The sequence below is a fragment of the Bombyx mandarina genome, chromosome 16, assembly GCF_030267445.1.
Source record: "Bombyx mandarina strain Sakado chromosome 16, ASM3026744v2".
Lineage (NCBI taxonomy): Eukaryota > Metazoa > Arthropoda > Insecta > Lepidoptera > Bombycidae > Bombyx > Bombyx mandarina.
In genome coordinates, this window is record NC_143222.1 from 2,446,791 (window position 1) to 2,465,808 (window position 19,018).

The window sequence follows — 19,018 nt, forward strand, 5'->3', positions numbered from 1 at the left end:
ATTTGAATGGGGTAAACATAATGGAAGTTCGTTTTTTTATTGCTGCGATGGGTGGACGAGCTCACGGCCAACCTGGTGTTAAGTGGTTACCGGAGCCCATAGATATCTACAACGTAAATTCCGCCACCTACTTTGAGACATGAGTTGTAAGGTCTCACTTTTAACAGCACAAAGTTCAATTAAGTTCAATTCAATTAAAATCATTCAATTGTTGATGCTAATACCAAATAAAACGGATCTTTAATTATAAACATAAATATCGCATATTAAGCTAAATGTCACTTAAACCAAAATAGCCTATCACCCCCTCGATATGATAATTATATAAATAAAAAACTTACCCTAACAATATCATGTTACTTAAAGATCGAGTTTGACTAAAACCATAATCGCAATAAAAATAAAATATCCATGAGAAATTTACTATTTATATACCTACAAAAAGTTGGTAATGCAGAGATCACAAACATTTCATGAATTATATAATAATATATTTTTAGAAACACATTTTGATAAGCCTCTAATTTAGTGCCTTTATTCTTTTACGTAGACGACGATCGCGATGACATTAAATTTAATCTTATAATAAGGCACAGTTATTACTTTAATCACATTTAATTTAAGGCGACGCGCTCCCCGCGGCCAACAAACCGAAATTATATCAAACATACCCACTTATTGTTTTATGAAAACCCGCAATGGAAAACTGAGACGTGCGAGCTATAAGCGTAGTACATTGCGTGCTTATTTTTTATAGCTTAGATGGGTGGACGAGCTCACGGCCCATCTGATGTTAAGTGGTTACCGGAGCCCGTAGACATCTACAATGTAAATGCCACAATCCACCTAGACATATGAGTTCTAAGGTCTCAGTATAGTTACAACAGCTGCCCCGCCCTTCAAACCGAAACGCATTACTGCTTCACGGCAGAAATAGGCAGGGTGGTGGTACCTACCCGCGCGGACTCACAAGAGGTCCTACCACCAGTCATATTTTGTCGTTTTAACTATACTGAGACCTTAACCACTTAACACCAGGTGGGCTGGGAGCTCGTCCACCCATCAAAGCAATAAAAATTAAATAATGATATATTACAATTATAATGTATTTAGGAACAATTATTACTTACGAACAAGGCTGTTGGGTTCAGACCATAACTAGTATAACTATCATTAGTGTTAAAATCACTTTAAGATAAAAAAATAATGAGAAAAATAGAAACTATCTAGTTGTCGCGTTTGTGAATTGAACTATTTATGGATTATCATCGGGATGCTGTTGGTACAACTCGCGCGATCTCATCTCCCAAGAGTTCGTCAATGGCACATTTCTTCATACAAAACGTAATGTATTCGTTTTTTTTTTCAACATACGGAACCCTTTATTGGCGTCCTGGGTCCAATCAGCACTACGTCTAGACAGCAGGCGGCGTGGCAACCCTACCTGCGATTCGAAGATATTTTTTTTAGGATTTAATGATTACTGGTGGCCTGGAGGCCGTTCCAGTTTCACCAGGACAGGTGAACGAGCAGAGGCTCAGCCAGGAAGGGTGGGGTTTGCTAACAGCTGCCCGAGCTGAGAAGATCCGGCGAGAAACTCAGCGGACTGATTCATGGGTTAGGTTTTTTTTTTTTTTTTTTTTTTTTCCCCTTTCCGGGCGCTTTAGGCCCGGCCCGCGAATACTCCTCTGACATAATCAGAGCCCTTGTTTATTTATTGTAGGATTAATAACGGAACCAGGAATTTTTTATTTATTTGTATAAAGTTCTACAATACCATATAACCTAGTATAACAGTTATACCAGTAATTATATACCTATTTTAACTTTTTCTAACTTTTATATACTTATCTAATTCTAGCTAATATTTTTAACCTATTTTCATTATTATTTGATATTCTACTTATTGTATATCTTTTAGATCGTATTAATGTCTTACTATTTCCTTTCCATTACTTCTAAATTACGGTTTTATTCTTCTTCTATTTACTATTTACAGTTTTCATAATTATTGTATAGTTATTTTACATAGATGTTCTTAAAAGAAAATACATTTTGTAAACTCCAGAGGGTTTTACTTAATAACTAAATAGATTTTACATCAAAATTCTATGGTCATCAGCCATCCTATGGAGTTTACAAAACTCATCTTATTTTATTTTTATTTATATTTTTCAGCCGTGAGTAACCCCGAGGTTCAAAAGTTCGAGCCGAGTAGGGTTAACGACATTTCGGACCGCCACACTATCCGTCCGGCGGGCCACCAGCCAGAGCAGCCCTAGCCATAGGCTATTGCCGCCCTGGCCAGCGCATCCCACTTTCTCCTAACAGGGCAGCAGTCACCAAATGCCGTATGGGCAGTTTCAGTCAGCTTGGCCCTGGTGCAGTTAATACACTTCGGTGCCTGGGCGGCCGCCAGTTGCGTGCACGAACTTTTGAGATGCGGACCGCCACAGTAATTGCAGAGATCCACATCGTCCGCGCACTGCTTCCGGCCGTGGCCGTACGCCAGGCATCTGGTGCACTGCACCAGTGGTGACTGGTCCTGCACCCTCACATGCTGGAGGTCAATGTATACTCTTCCAGCCGACGTTAGCCTTTGCCATAATTCGGGCGATACCTGGAGGACGGCGTGGCACTCCTGTTGATTCCTCGCCCTCCTCCGGTACCTTACCTCCACGGCGGTTTCGTCGGCTGAAAGATCCTCCAGCAGGTGCCGGTTTTGCTCAGCGAGTGCCGTTCGGATGTCGTCATCCGTATTGTACGCCATGAGATTTTTAAGCACGACGAGTGGCTTTTTGTTCTTAGCCACCTCGGCAGTAAGGTTCTTATCGTTCTTTAGCTGCTCGGACAACTTTTCCATCTCCTCTTTACTCGCGCAGCTCAAAACCACCTTCGCATCGCGTACCCTACGGAGACGCTCTATCTTTAGACCGCTGCGCCGTGCATCTAACGCCCCTCTCAGCTTTTCTATGACATCAGCACTAGTATCGATGACGTTTTTTGAACCCACGATGACGGAGAACTTCGGCTTGTCCACTCTAGCGGCTGGTGGCCGAGACAGGACCTCCGCGTACGAGGGAATTACCCCCTGCGCCTCGTCGGTCCGTACCCGGGTCTCTTGTGTGAGTCGCTTGAGCTCACGGATTTCCGCCAGAAACTCTCCACCGCTATGTCCCCCATCTCGTTTTTCGGCGTTTTGTGCCGTGTCATCCATTTTCTCCTCGTGTCTCCTAATAACCGTGCGTAGTCGGTCCATTTCTTTCACAGTCTCTCCCAAAACCTTACTATGCTCCTCAATAATATTTTTCAGGTTGCTCGTGCCCATTTCTGTCTTGCTATTTTCGCGGTACATCTGCTTCATGACCTCCTTCTCTACCTTTGTTTTCGAGGGCATTTCCAACTTTTTCACAATTTCGAGTAACCTATCCAGCATTTTAAAGGCTTCAATTTTTAACTCCCCTTTCAAGTTGCGTGCGGCATTGAGCTGTTGTTTTGCTCTGCCCGCGCATGCTGTTGCTTCGTCCAATTTGCATGTATATGAAGCCTTCTCCCATTCCCCGATGCTCCTCCTAACCGAAATCGTTTGGGGGGCACCGAAAACTTTTTCGCGTCGCCTTGTTTCGGTTTGGGTTTAGGAGAGACTGTGGAAGCTCTGGCTGTGGTTTTTGGTCCATGACCCTCGGGATGACTCATCGCTGAAGTAAGAGGAGCCGCGGGTTATCTTAAAACTAACTCAGTGCTGTATAGAGGCACTTTAAAATATACAACTTAGGTCAAATCAATTTTCCAGTAAGCTATTTCAGATTCAGCAAGAGGAATTTTTGAGTGATATTGGAATACAATATCACGGCAAGAATCCCTAGAACCAAAATTCTATGTTGAAAGACAATTTTGCACAGATCAAATAATTTTTCATTAAAAAAGTTTTTCATCAAATAATAGTTAGTATAGTTTCTCTAGGACTACAAAATTAACTACCTATTGTGGGTGTACAGAGTCCAACAATATTATGTCAAAATAATTGCGCAGCAAAGTCAATTTTGTGTCAGTAAAAAATTTGACAAGATTGTCAATGTCAAAATATGCAAAAAATTTACTATAGAATTATACTCAGCACCACATGCCTCGCGGACTACACACAAAATGAATGGTTGTCAGTACAACCTACAATTGTCGTGCAGTATCACGCGGGGGATGCGGTCAGAATTTGTTTCAGAATAACAGATCAGATGGGAAACAGCTAAATAAATAAAATATTGCTACTGCAGAGCCCAATATGTTTTGTCAGACCCTGTAAAGGGGGGTCTGTGTCAAGAATATTTAAAAATTTAGCTTATAATATATGCAGTCCAATCATAACATTTGACTAAGTCTAAATACTAACTATCTAATCTTACTACTACTAAAATGTTTTTCATAATATCAATAAAAACGCATTTTCTACCAGGATTCTGGATATTTTCTCCTATTTTTTCTGGCACTGTATGCAGACTTCAATCCTTTATTTGGTCCCAGTCCCAAAAAGTGCCTCCCCCGGCTGGAACTGCAACCACGTGGTAGTGCCGATTCAGATTTTCCTGGTTTACTCCGTGAATATTGGTAGCAAAAATCTAAATAGTATATAAAAATGAGCCCCTTGTGAAGGTCGATCCAGGGGCACCAAGAAATAATGTGGTCGTCGTTCGTTTTCCGAATTTACATGTAAAAATATTTTTCGATTTTTACATATTCAACATTATCTTCCAAAGTTCTTAATATTTTTAACTACTTTTTTCGGCGATGTCGGTAACGTTTGGTCCTTTATCCGTACAAAGTCCTGGAAAGTGCCTCCCACAGCTGGAACCTCGACCACGTGGTAGTGCCGATTTAGATTTTCCTGATTTACTCAGTGAACATTGGTAGCAGAAATCTAAATAGTATATTAAAATGAGCCCCTCGTGAAGGTCGATCCAGAGGCACCAAGAAATAATGGGGTCGTCGTTCGTTTTCTGAATTTACATGTAAAAAAAATTCATGGGTTAGGTTGCACGTCGACTTCTTTGTCGAGTTCGACGAGTACGGTTACCGGGGTTCCTCAGCCTGCTCCTAGTGTTAGAGCTGAAGGCGACTAAGGCAATTATTGGATCTGAGGGATCCGTAAGGACGTGTGATTCAAAGATACAAATGTCCGGAGTTCAAAACGTAATATGTGTGATAGCTTATGTAAACATTTTAGGGCCTTACAAACTGTTTTTTAAATACTGTTTGTACTGTACTGTACTGTTATGTAGGATTGATGAGTTCATGTCGGGTACCAGAGGATGTTTGTTAATTTTCATTTATCCCACTATCAAAATGTAATGCCGGGGATAAATATCGCTATGGCCCAGTTTGTGGCGTATAACAGGCTGCAGTAATCATTTGCATAATTATGTCGTACGTTATACAGAAGTGCAACTTCTTTGGGAGTTACCGAATAAAGAAAGTGATTTGCAGCAATTATTACATTAATTGCCGACACCCACCTCGAGACATGAGTTCTAAGTTCTCAGCACAGTACAGCACAGAGTAAAGCACAAAAACTACTACCACCAGTAACTCGACGTCACTTTATTATTAACGAGACCAGAGAAGTTTTACTTCGATAATGTAAATCTTACTTAAACGACGTACCGTTCAGAGATCCTCGTAGAAGGCGAGGCGCTGCCCCGTGGAGCCCTGCCGCAGGCGGCGCAGCGTGGAGTACTTGTCGTCGGGGCGCGCGGCGTGCTGCCGGTCCAGCGTGCCGCGCCCCTCCCCGCGCCCCTCGCCCCGCAGCACGCTGAACTCCCCGCGCAGGGACTCCAGCTGGGCTTGGAGGTGCTTCGACTTGGCCAGGTACTCCACTCTGTGGGCACAACGCGGACCTCATGCCTCTACTGTGGATAATGGCGAGCCGCAAGCGACTTCAACTATTGCGAATGTCTTTGTGTGTCCCATATCATCTCATCTCATTTCATTTAATTTCATCTCAGTTGATTAATGTCTCAAATTAATCATTTTCATTTCATTTCATTTCACTCCATATTATCATTTTTCATAAAACTAAGAATATGGATTAAAATAAGATATGACCTAAAGGTCTTAGTTACCAGGTCATAAAATCCCATTAAAAAAAAAAAATGTGTGCAATTCACACGTGGTAGAAGTGAAACCTTCAAAAATTAAAATACAATTATCATAAACGTCTTAAGTATATGTAAAATTTTGTCATTAGTAAATAATTGTAAGGTAGCGCCCTCTGTAAATTGATATTTTAATTTCACGTATAATCCTAAATTAAAATTCACTACAAGAGCTTTCATACACACGTTAGTATTAAAAAATCTCACAGATGGCGCTGTATTAAATAGTATGTATATTTCTGTCTCATTCTTTGCTGGCTTCATCCTACACATTTTTGTATTTGTGTCTCTTACCTGTCGTTTTTTCCGTTGCATCCGGTTTGAAATCACAACGATTCTAAAGAAGTTTTCACTTCAAAATGTCTTTGTGTGTGTGTAGCCTAGAAGCATTACTTCGCATACTCGGTTCGAACCTCAAGTGACACTGATTAATTCTACTGTTATTTATATAGGGGAATGATATATGTAGGTATACTATAACAGAAAGATCTTCCACCGAGCGGGAGATATTGCTCGGTAGACCGACGATCCCAATGTTGTTGTTCGGAACTTGTATATATATATTTTTATTGCTTAGCTAGGTGATATTAAGTGATTACAGGAACCCATAGACATCTACAACGCCAGTCCCACCCTTAAAGCCGAAACGCATTACTGCTTCACGGCAGAAACAGGTAGGGTGGTGGTGCGGACTCACAACAGGTCCTACCACCAGTAAAGATATGCAAGCTTATCTTGAAAATAATAACACAAATATATATTTTTTTTATTGAGCGCTCCGATGAGGTTCCCGTAGGACAATACCACCACCATAGACAACTATAAAATAAGCTCACACTCAGAGACATATTATATAGTAACAAACCTCTCCTTTTCGATCTCTAGCGAGAGCCTGTGTATGTGTGGGTCGGAGTCGTCGGGCACGAGCTGGTAGGAGTTGAGCTCAGGCTCCGGGGCGCCGGCCGCGCCGTTCTGCAAGCCTTCGCCCCCCAGCTCGGCGGGCAGCGAGCACGTGGACGGGAACAGGCTGCACGGGACCGTCGGCGACGCCGGGAATTGCTGCGTCAATGCGGAAACACCGTTATATACCTCGACACATTTAATAAAAGTATCTATACTAATATATAAATCTACAGGGGTTTTTACGGATGTTCCGTTATAACTACTGAACCGTGCATCCGATTGACTTTAAATTTGGTATCCATGTAGAAAATACATGTACTTGATGGATAGGCTAATATTTATAAGAGTCTTGGACTCCCTACACCAGTTGGGGGGACGTTAAATGATGAGAATCTTTGTGGGGGTGAGAAATAATAATGTCAATTTTAAATGCCCAGCGAAGCGGACGGGTACAGCTAGTATTGAATAAAGACAATCTAATAATTACTCGATTGGTATTGTGATACGGTTTTCAAACTAAACTAACTTTGTCATAAAAATAAAAAATAAAACTCTTAAAGGAAGTAAATTAAGCCGATTTGCATAAGCCTAAGGAAATATTGATATAAGTTATATTTCGCTGATGTGACGGTAGTCAAAGATTTAAATTGAAAATGCGCTATTCCACGACCTACAGATTGAAAGCGCCCGTCAACCTTACACAAGGAGTCCGCGTCTGCAAACTGTAGACAAGGTTACCTGCGGCAAGGATCCGGTCGACGTCCTGCTGAGGAAGTTGAGGAGTTTCTCTTTGGCTTGTTTCTCCGCCACTCTGGCGGTCAGCAGTTCCGCCTTCAGTCTCTCGGCTTCGGCGGCTCTCTTCTCAGACTCCTCGACCAGCCGCGCCGTCAGGTACTCCGCCTCGCGGGTCTTGCGTTCCAAGTGTACCTGTTCGCAGACAACGTGCAGTAATAAGTCTTTTTTCTCCCTACCTAATCTCTGGTAGCCTAAGAAGCTACTTAACAACGTAAGAACAACGTAAATTAGACGCTCTATCAATTTTCTCGCTCTCGCCCTTCTTAAATTGTATCTTTTCTCTCTGGCCGTAACAAATCGTCGCGGGTTAAATTTTACTCTCAATGCGCCTAAAGAAGTTTAACTTCTATAATTAACTTTATTCGTTTGTAGTTTTGTTTGTCGCGGTCCTTTAGACTAATTTCTAGACAAATTTATTTAAAGCAATATTATTGTAAAATCAGTAGGATAAATGAAGAAAACCAGAATACTACACAACCGCAAAAGAAGTTTCACTTCTTTCACGTGCATCAAGTTGCATGCGCATTTATTATTACAAAATAAAGATCGGATGTTGAATTTTTTTAGATTATGACATTCGTAATACTTAGATACAATAAAACCAGATCGTCGCGAGACGAGGGATTAAAAAACAAGCCATTATGAACTTTAACTGTGTCGTAATAAACGTACCTTTTCCTCTTCAGTCTTGATGGCAGACAGCCTAAGTCTGGCGTTCTCTCGTTCAGCGTCCGCCGCCTTCTGCGCGAGTAGAGACGCTTCTTCCTCCGCCACTCTGCCTTTCTCGGCTAATAGTTCTGCCGTCTCCTCGGACCGGCGCTGGATGAGAAGGTATTACATTTTAAAACATCTTGCCTCGTGAATATATTTTTTATGGGATTTTATGACCTGGTTTAAGTCGTCGTGGCCTAATCGTGGATAAGACGTCCGGTGCATTCGTGTTGAGCGATGCACCGGTGTTCAAATCTCAGGCGGGTACCAATTTTTCTAATGAAATACGTACTCAACAAATGTTCACGATTGACTTCCACGGTGAAGGAATAACATCGTGTAATAAAAATGAAACCCGCAAAATTATAATTTGCTGATGGTAGGACCTCTTGTGAGTCCGCGCGGGTAGGTACCACCGCCCCGCCTAATTCTGCCGTGAAGCAGTAATGAGTTTCGGTTTGAAGGGTGGGGCAGCCGTTGTAACTATACTTGAGACCTTAGAACTTATATCTCAAGGTGGGTGGCGCATTTACGTTGTGGGTGTCTATGGGCTCCAGACACCATTTAACACCAGGTGGGCTGTGAGCTCGTCCACCCAACTAAGCAATAAAAAAAATGTGGTTTCTGAAATTTACATAATCTTTCATTAAACATAAACTATAGGATAGGTAATATGTTACTGCCATCTATAAGAGCAATGAGAAAATAATCGAAGCGAAGCCATCTAGTGGCCGACGCCCGTAAACATTTTTGTTGAGTGTTTGAGTTGCTTATCTATAACTAATGTATGTGTATTATCTTTTTTTTATGATTGAAGGATTACTGGTGGCCCGGAGGCCTGTCCAGTTTCACCAGGACAGGTGGGCGAGCAAAGGCTCAGCCAGGAGGGGTGGGATTTGCTAACAGCTGCCCGAGCGCCTCCGAAGGAGACCTAACAGCTCAAGAGTAGCTGCTTCGCGAATGAATCTACTACCGGATCGGAATCGCGACCCGCTGAGAAGATCCGGCGAGAAACTCAGCGAGCTGATTCATGGGTTAGGTTGCACGTTGACCTCTTTGTCGAGTTCGACGAGTACGGTTACCGGGGTCCCTAAGCCTGCTCCTAGTGTTAGAGCTGAAGGCGTCTAATGCAAAGGTTATTGGATCTGATGGATCCGTAAGGACGTGGTGTATTATCTATGGTTGTGATGTCACTATACGTACGAGCGCCTCGTTGGCGAGCCGTATCTCCTCCTGGTACTGCAGCAGCCGCTGCTCCATGGCCGCGCGCTCCCGCTCCGCCACCTCCCGGAGCTGCTTCTCCCGGGACAGCTTGTTGCGTTCTATTTGTCGACGCTGCAATCGTTACAGTTTTATCTTAACGAATGCCGTCTCAGTGAGTGGGCAGCGCCTTCCAGAAACGTCCTCGTGGTTGCGGCACTGTCGGGACATCAATTGCCGTGCCTACGTCACACGTGGGTAGCAACGTATGCATTATCTTTAAACGAGCAATTCTTGGAGCAATGTAGGATTGTTAAGAACGGAACGTATGAAAAGAGTGTGGAACGGAGCGTTAAGATGTGAGTGAGAGAAAACGGAAAGAAAGGGAGAGGAGAATGTCAGACAGAATGACAGAGAAAAGGAAGATTGATTGCGAGGACGGTTGAAAAATGAGCAAGACGTAATAAAAATGTTAATTATTAATTATTATTTGGATCAGGTGAAGTTTTATTTTATGCGCTGCGATCCCTATTCTACATATATATATATAATCTGAATCACGGAAACGGCTCCAACGATTTTCATAAAATTTAGTATACAGGGGATTTGGGGGGCGATAAATCGATCTAGCTACGATTTATTTTCAGATAATGTTATTTTTTTTTCGTGTTTTCAATAAATAACTAGTGTTTTCTTTAAATAACTAGTTCATTTTTTTTTTTTTTATTCTTTCGGTAAGATCGAAAAATATTATTCATATTTCATAATTTTATCAATATGTAGGTAATTCGTATTTAAATATAATTTCTAAAAAACACAATTTATCAACAACAACAAAATACCGGTCATTATCTAGTGATGTTCATACGACGACAGCTCAACACGAAGCGAACCGTCACCTCTTTAACTCATACATCATAACGGACTTATTGCGAGGTTTAACGTTGTGCAAATTGCTGATGTCCATAAGCGGCGGTGATTTACGCGCCCCATACGCTCAACCGGGTGCTAACAAAAAAAAAGGGTGCGTGTACTTATGTACGCGCGTAAGAAGTTATACTTTATTTTTATTAAATTTATTTCTTTTTTTTTAAATATTAAATAATTAATAATAAATATTTAACGTTAATAATTTAATAATATTTAGTATGAATTAAATTATATTATAAATTAAATAATAATTTTGTCATTTATATTACTAAAAAATGAATGCTAATAACACTTTTTTTTACGAGTGTACATGCGCAAAAGTTCACCTGCGGCTATATTCAGACTCGCCAAGCAACTTCATTCTGTTAATTTAGTGTCACGGTGCGCGCGCATCGTAAAAATTCACTCTCATCGAATTTGCATAACGCGCCTAAAGAAGTATAACTTCAAAAAATCAGGTACAAACCTGTTTTTCCTCTTTGGCCTGCGCCTTCATCTGCTGGACCTCCATGGTGTCCGGTTTCCGCCTCCTCATGTACAGATCGTGATTCCCGATGCACAGATCCAATATCTGAAAACCAATCACAACGTCTATACTGTGTAGACCGTGGACTGCATTTTGGACCGGTCGCTTCAATAAAGCTATATTCAGAGCGATGGTTATTTTTATTTTCTTTTAAGGTACAACACGTGCACGTACGACCAGAATTTTTTGTCTTTTTTTTTAAGGCATTTTATGACCTGGTAACTAAGACCTTTAGGTCAAGTCTTATTTTCATTTTAATGATACGTAACTTTTTTATATTATGAAAATGATATTATGAAATGAAATGAAGTTGATTATTATCAAATATGGCATGAAATGAAACGAAAACAAAATGAAATGAGATGAGATGATATGGGATGAAATATAATCTCAATGAAATGGTGGTCATTTACTGAGATTTTTTCAGTGGACTTTTTGGAAAATCCCGAAAAGTTACGTTCAGCGGCTTTGTTTCGCTTTCCCATATTTGTGCACTTTCACAGATACTAAACAGTTAATAAACCACCGTTAATACACATTTAAACCTGAAGAAACGCTAATTAGACAAAATAAAACAAATCACACAACTTCACTCCTCGCGTTCCCGCCAAAAAGTCGATTTTTATTGTCATACACTGACTGTGTTGCCACACTTATTATAACGTTCCCACATTCAAAAAACTGTCATACAAAACTTCATGTTTAAGATTGCCCTAAACAATTACGAGGCCATCGGAGCTATCCTCACCCGTCATTGAACACTGAAAAGTTTAGTCGAGAACGTGCTGTGGTCCACTCACCAACTTGTTCATTCCCTTCGGCGAGAAGAATATGAAGTTCGTGACGCTTCTGTCGACGAACTTTATGATGAACTTTTTATCGTCGAACGATATGTGCTTTATTTCGGACCAGGGGAAGGTGGTCTTCGGGGTGAGCTTATTGTCCTTTTCGTATATGTTCAGTCCAAGGGCTGTCACGCCAAGATACAGTTCCGTGTCTTTTTTGTTCTGAAATATATCAAGTTGTTTTTTATTACTATGGATTAGATCAGGGGTGGGCAAATATTTTGATAGTCGGGCCACATTGCAGATGAAAATTTGACCTCGGCCCAATCAGTTTTTTTTCTAATTTTAAGTATAGTTTTTGCTAAGGATATCAATTAGTGAATTTTAAAACCAACATTTTTGAATCAATATATTTATTTATCAAGTCATTTCATTCATTCATTCAAGACATCTACAACGTAAATGTCGTCACCCACCTTGAAATACGAGTTCTAAGGTCTCAGTATAGTTACAACGGCTGCTCCACCCTTCGAACCGAAACTCATTACTGCTTCACGGCCGAAGTAGGCAGGGTGGTAGCCCTGCCTACTTCTGCCTCGACCTACCCGTGCGGACCAAAGCGTGAACGAGTGCAGCTCAAAATTTTTGAATTATTACTATCTTCTTCTTCTTGCTCATAACCCATTGTTTGAGGTCAGACTGGTTCCCATGGTACAGGGACTTCTGGGACCAAATGACTGCGCGAGATTGAAGTTTGACCACTGCTTTTAGTAAAGCTAGAGTTTAATAAAGCGGAGTAAGTTGGACGGTGGCCATTCACATCATTGTCCCATTCTCTATCTCTTCAAATCGTGGCATAAGGTACTATAAACCCATTGGCATCCCCCTATACATCATCATTGGACCCTCCCACAATGGATTAATTACAATAAACTTGATTCTCACTTTGATGGCGAAATAGTTAACGCCGTACATGTCTAAGTCTTGTGCTATCTTCAGATATTCCATTTCAGCTTCGTCACGCGACATCCCTTTGTGATCTGCGTACCTGAAAAAAAAAAACTCTCATATGATCTGTGTTAGCTTTTGGCGGGAACGCGAGCGGTTTAACATCTAAGAATTGCACAGGTTTGGGAGAGTGAAAGTAAGTCGCTGGGTGTAGTTTAGATGCACTTATATTATAGATTTGAAAGTTCATACACAGTTGTTTATAAAAATTTATATACAAAGGCTTCACTGGCCCATGAGCGCCCGTGTGCAATCATTACCCTAGCGCCCTCTAATGAGCACGCGGAAAAAGATTATAGGTGCAGATGTAACAAGTTCATTGAAAGCAATGGTCACCATTCTCATCGAACTTTTAATAGTAAACAGCGGTAATACTGATAATGTCATAGCTAAATTAACACGACCAAACAATCTCAAAGAATACCTGGTGTTATCTAGCTTCCCGGATAAAGCTGTACCACCCCCCCCCCCACACTTACCAAATCTTGATCCTGTCCTCCCACATCTCCGGCGTCATCTGGTACTGATCTATGACCCTTTGAGGGAGCAGATCTTCGCTGGCCAGCATCCCGGGCTTGTAGGCGCTCTCGTCATAGTCGCCATACTGAAAAACATAGGCCTTTGGGAAATACTAGTTAGGTATTAACTTCAAAACTTATGGACAGTTAAGGCGTTCGTTAACGTTATTCTTTCCTTCAAATTTCTTTTTTGTTGCTTAGATGTGTGGAAGAGCTCACAGCTCACAGCCCTCCTGGTGGTAAGTGGTTAGTGGATCCCACAGACGTCTACAAATGCGCCACCCATCTTGAGATATAAGTTCTAAGGTCTCAGTATAGTTACAATGGCTACCCCACCCTTCAAACCGAAACGCATTAATGCTTCACGGCAGAAATAGGCGGGGTGGTGGTACCTAACCGTGCGGACTCACAAGAGATCTTACCACCAGATCGGAATTGAGGACGCACCATTATTTTCAGTTTGCGCTAGGCCCACCAGATGTTAAGCTGTTACCTGACACAATAGGCATCACAAAACGCCGCTGATTATGAGACATGAGTCTGAAAACCTTTCAAACTGGAAGGCATGGCTGCTTCGCTGCAGAATGTGGCAATTTGATGATACCTCCACCTTATTTACATAACACCACCTCTTTCCACATATCAAGGGAAACAAACACATTATTGATATGAAAAAAACTAATTCGACGAAATAAATTTGTATAGCTTTGACAAGTAGAGCTGTGGTGAAGCTGAGAATACTTCTGGGCCACCAGCAATCCCATCTTAGCCCGTCCCAACAAACCAACAACAAAGGGCTATTCAATTCAATATTTAATGGTCAAAAATCTTCTCTCGAACCTTTGAATGATTACCGGTGCTTGAGGTGCCTCAAAGCACCGTTAGTGGATCGGGAGGATCCGTAATGACGTGTTTACGGCGACGTCGACTGATTACCATTTGGTCCGCAGGATCGGGAATGATCTAATCACACAATTCTAAGACTCACTTTAGCTTGTACAGCGTAACTGGCCAGTAGGACGGAAGCCTCGGGGGGACAGTAGATGTCCATGCTTAATATCGCCTGCTTCACCTGGAGGAACAGCAGGTGCTGTGTGACCTCCTGGATCAGTTCTTCGGCCACGTCCTCGGGATACAACTTGCAGAGTAACATGAAGGGAGTACCTGGCATTTGGGAGACGCATTGGTCTTGTACTGAAAATAAAACACAGGTACATAAGTATAATACAAAACAAAAGAATATAGGACATTCTATTGGTACAATTCGGCCTGAGTAAAAGTAGTTCTTATTAGAATTATTATGTAACCGTAAATAAATAAATAAACTTTACTGTTACCTCTCTTGTCCAACTTCAGCCAGCTTATAAAATGTTTTGTGTCTTCGAATTGGAGACCGAAGAACCATGTTTCACGTAGGCCAATTGTCCTGCACACCAGGTCGAACAAATCACGACCCGTAGCTCGCCACTGGAACACAATCGATTCCTTAGCTCTGTGTGCTTAGTGAGAGTTTTTAACGTTCTCGACAGCGTAAAAGTTAACTCAAATTTGTATGGAATTGCAACGTTTGCCGCTAAGGGCGCTGTTCCAACTGCATACAAATTTGAGTTAACTTTTACGCTATCGAGAAAGTTAAAAAACTCACACTAAGGACACTGATCGCAATTTGAATACCAGAACGAAAAAACGACACCAGATAGAGACAAACATATGCATATACATGAATATGCCTGACAGAAAATCAGAATTCTTCTGAAGGTTTCACTTCTAACTTTTTACGTTAATATACCTTAACCTTTTTAAACACTATTGTTATTGAAATTTAATCTTAAAGTGTAATGGACAATTTATGCCGTTGCTAGTTTGATTAAGTACTGCATTTATAAAGTCATAGGCCTTATCTATCGCATTTATAATGTAAGATGAAGTAAGAATTATATTGCTAGTGAACTGGATTAAATGAATTGAAGTGAATCACATTAAATTGGTGCCTGTCTGCGGGATTAGAACGCCAGCACAGTCATATCAGTCGATACGACCACACCAAGCCACGACATCAAAACATTTGACATTACAAGTTCATTTCTTTTACAGTACCTACATGTTATAATTTCAATACTGTTACATCGGTAAGAGTAACGCTATGTATCGCCGATAGTTGAACGAATATCGAAGGACCTAGTAGCACCTAGAACGCTCGATAAGTACAACGCCATCTATTGTCAGATAGCAGAAACTTCTACTAGAGATGTGTGGAATATTCTCGATAATTCTAGGGATGTGGTATCAACTATAAAAGCGTTGCAGGGATGGCACGCAGTCAGTCAGTAATCGGAACTACTCGAAGCGAAATAGCGAACGGATCACCTGAAGCGAAGCGAAACAGCGAACGGATCACCTGAAGCGAACTGAGAATTTTAACGTGTTTGTGAAGTGTTTAAGTGTTGAATACAGTTTTTAAGTTGTACTTTAGTGGAATTTTATTTATCCCGAAACCCAGCGCGTATCAATATTAATAAATCAAAAAAATTAAGTTAAAATTCATGTCAAATAAATTAAATTCCATTATTAGCAGCTATTTAAAAAACAACATTCTAAATAATTGTAAGCATTTTAATTAGCAAAACTACGCATCGCCATGTTATCATACAATGGAATTTGAATGATAAGAATAACATGCTAATAGTGTTATTTTGTAAGGAATACATTATCTTCTACAGATATAAAAATGAATATTTGTAGCTTTGTTGTTGTTCGTTTTCTATGTAATGTCAAACACGATTAAACAGAATCTAACCAAACCGTAAATGTAAAGGTGGGCGGTGACAGTCACGTTTATAATAAATGGGCTTTGGTAAAGATTTAACTTTGGTGAACCGTGATTTAGTCTACTGATTATAAGGGTTAAGGGTGTGTTAAAATTTTAATATTATAAATGATAAAAATTGTAAAAGTAAGAAACAAAATCTCGATCAAGTAACATATCCCTTGTTTAATTTACGTAAAAAAAATTCAATGACAAATTATTCAGTCGATTTTATTATAGATTACAACATAGTTCTTCTGGTTCGAATTTAGATTGTCCTTTTCATTCCTATTGTCTATTCAGCAATAGCAAGGCTTATAAATCCTATTCAGTAAATTTCTTGACTACTCTTAACTATATAACAGCTGTTCCATCCTTCAAACAGGAGCACATCATTGCTAAGTAGCAGAATTAGGGAGGATCATGGTGCCTACCTGTTAGGGCCTACAATATGCTCTAATACTACTGTAAATCGTGTTATGCTGGTATAAAACTAAGGGAACTCTACTGGCTGTTTGGTCAATCTTCGAGTTGCCTTTTCTGACATCCACAGAAAGCTTTGATGTGGTGAAATTTTAGGCATGATTTAATTTATTATTACAATTTACCTCTACCATGCAATTAAGGAAATATAATTTACTAATATTAATAAACAATTCAACAATACAATAATGCTCTTATTTATCCTTAATTATAATGTATTTTGTAATTATACTCAATATTTTTACTGTTATTATTTATATACATGTAATATATATATACGCTTTTAATACATATACATTATATAAAACAAATATTTTATTCTTTCAATATTAGTGATGACTCTTAACACTAACTTAGAAAGAAAATTCATCAACACTGTCACTAATGTCAGTGATGTTTAGAATGTATTTTCGAATACAATAATGTATAATAATGTTTGTTTATTAAGTTTTTTTTTTATTGCTTAGATAGTTCGACGAGCTCACAGCCCACCTGGTGTTAAGTGGTTACTAGAGCCCCTAGACATCTACAACGTAAATGCGCCACCCACCTTGAGATATAAGTTCTAAGTTCTCAGTATAGTTACAACGGCTGCCTCTCCCTTCAAATCGAAACGCATTACTGCTTCACGGTAGAAATAGGCAGGGTGGTGGTACCTACCCGCGCGGCCCCACAAGAAGTCCTACCACCAGTAATTACATAAATTATAATTTTGCAGGTATGATTTTTATTACACAATGTTATTCCTTCACTACGGAAGTCAATCGTGAACATTTGTTAAGTATGTATTTCATTAGAAAAATTGGTACCCGCCTGTGGGATTCGAACACCAGTGCATCGCTCAACACGAATGCACTGGACGTCTTATCCTTTAGGCCACGACGACATCAAATGACAGGTCTCTTAGAGTGGAGCTGTTAGCTAGAGTTGCAATTGGCACAATGGCTGATTTTTATTGCAACATATTCTTTTATGTTGAGACTTCATTGTACTATTTCTGATAAAATTTAATCTTTGACATTCAGTTGAGTGATAACTTATGTTATAATGTCAAAGGAACTCATTAATCTTCACACAAAATACTACATTTACAATGTTACAGTAGAAACAACCTTTTTGTTTTTGTATCTTTAAATTCAATTCAAGCTTCTTTGTTAAAAAAAATTATATATATTCAAATATATGTGATATTCAAGTTTACATATTTAGCTTCCTTTTAAAAACTGTCTAAAATTACACATTCTAAAGATATTTATTAAAATTAATATAAAATAATTTTTGTTTTTGTACTCTTTAATTTTTAAAATTACATTAGTTTTTCTAATATTTAGGAAATGTAAAACACTAATCCAAACAATCTTTTTTAATTGAATTTCTGAATATTATATTTCTATGTTTTTTAATCAAATCATTTTAAAAGAAATCATCATCATGAAGAAATTTCAAAACTTAAATATTTAACGCGAGCAACCTTACATACGTGGTAAAATTTTAAAGATAATTATTATTTATAATGACATTTTTATTAAGCAATGTGGTCAAACAGATAAGAGTCATAGAAGATATGATCATTATACCCTCAACATACAAAGTACTTGCAATGTTCATTAATATCATCAATTAACAAGTGCAGGGCGCCTCCGCATTAAACATGACTCATAATACGATCGGTTGAATACTTAGTCCTACTAAATGGAAATAGTGTAAACAAAAAGGTTTACCACAACAGAAAATACAGCTTACCTCGAGGTTGAACTCCAATTCAGCATCCAATGTGCATACTTTAACTGGAAAAGATTTAGCAGCTTTCTTCCTCCGGAAGGGCGGCATTATTCTTATATCATTTCTCGTTTACAAGAATCACGAAACACCACCGAGGTTATGAATTTTCAACTAGCATTTAACTAATTACACGGCAACGTCTCCCGTTTACGTAATGAACACTCGATAAAGGAATGCGTGTAATTTCACATTGCGTACTATTTCCAGCGGTTATTATTTACAAACAAGAAAAACGTCAATGAAACAAGCAATGCGAAGGTGAATGAAAAACCTATTGAAAGGTAAACGTTCCATTCTACTTAAAAATACATCAGACTGGTCATTGAAATGAAGTTTAGGTCACGTGTAACGAAACGAAATATGGATTTGAAAAATGAAAGAAAAAAATCGGACAATGGGTTCAATGAAGTGATATTAGTTTAATA

General features: G+C 39.6%; 1 protein-coding gene across 4 annotated transcripts; it reads right to left on the reverse strand.

The window, feature by feature from the left end:
- Positions 1-1,356: 1,356 nt before the first annotated feature.
- Positions 1,357-18,874, reverse strand: Mer (ezrin/radixin/moesin family protein merlin). 4 transcript variants are annotated; one of them, XM_089733709.1, is made up of 13 exons: positions 18,555-18,865; positions 14,860-14,989; positions 14,511-14,716; positions 13,484-13,608; positions 12,942-13,044; positions 12,012-12,218; positions 11,152-11,256; positions 9,759-9,890; positions 8,517-8,663; positions 7,788-7,976; positions 7,012-7,205; positions 5,656-5,869; positions 1,357-1,444 (listed from the first exon to the last, which is right to left on the reverse strand). In XM_089733709.1, exons 1-12 carry the CDS (start codon positions 18,639-18,641, stop codon positions 5,659-5,661), a joined length of 1,836 nt encoding a protein of 611 aa, XP_089589835.1. In that variant the 5' UTR covers positions 18,642-18,865; the 3' UTR covers positions 1,357-1,444; positions 5,656-5,658. The 4 variants fall into 4 exon arrangements, with proteins under 4 accessions (XP_089589835.1, XP_089589833.1, XP_089589836.1 ...); XM_089733707.1 differs by having other exon boundaries at positions 13,484-13,623; XM_089733710.1 differs by lacking the exon at positions 1,357-1,444 and adding an exon at positions 4,961-4,991 and having other exon boundaries at positions 18,555-18,874.
- Positions 18,875-19,018: the final 144 nt, after the last annotated feature.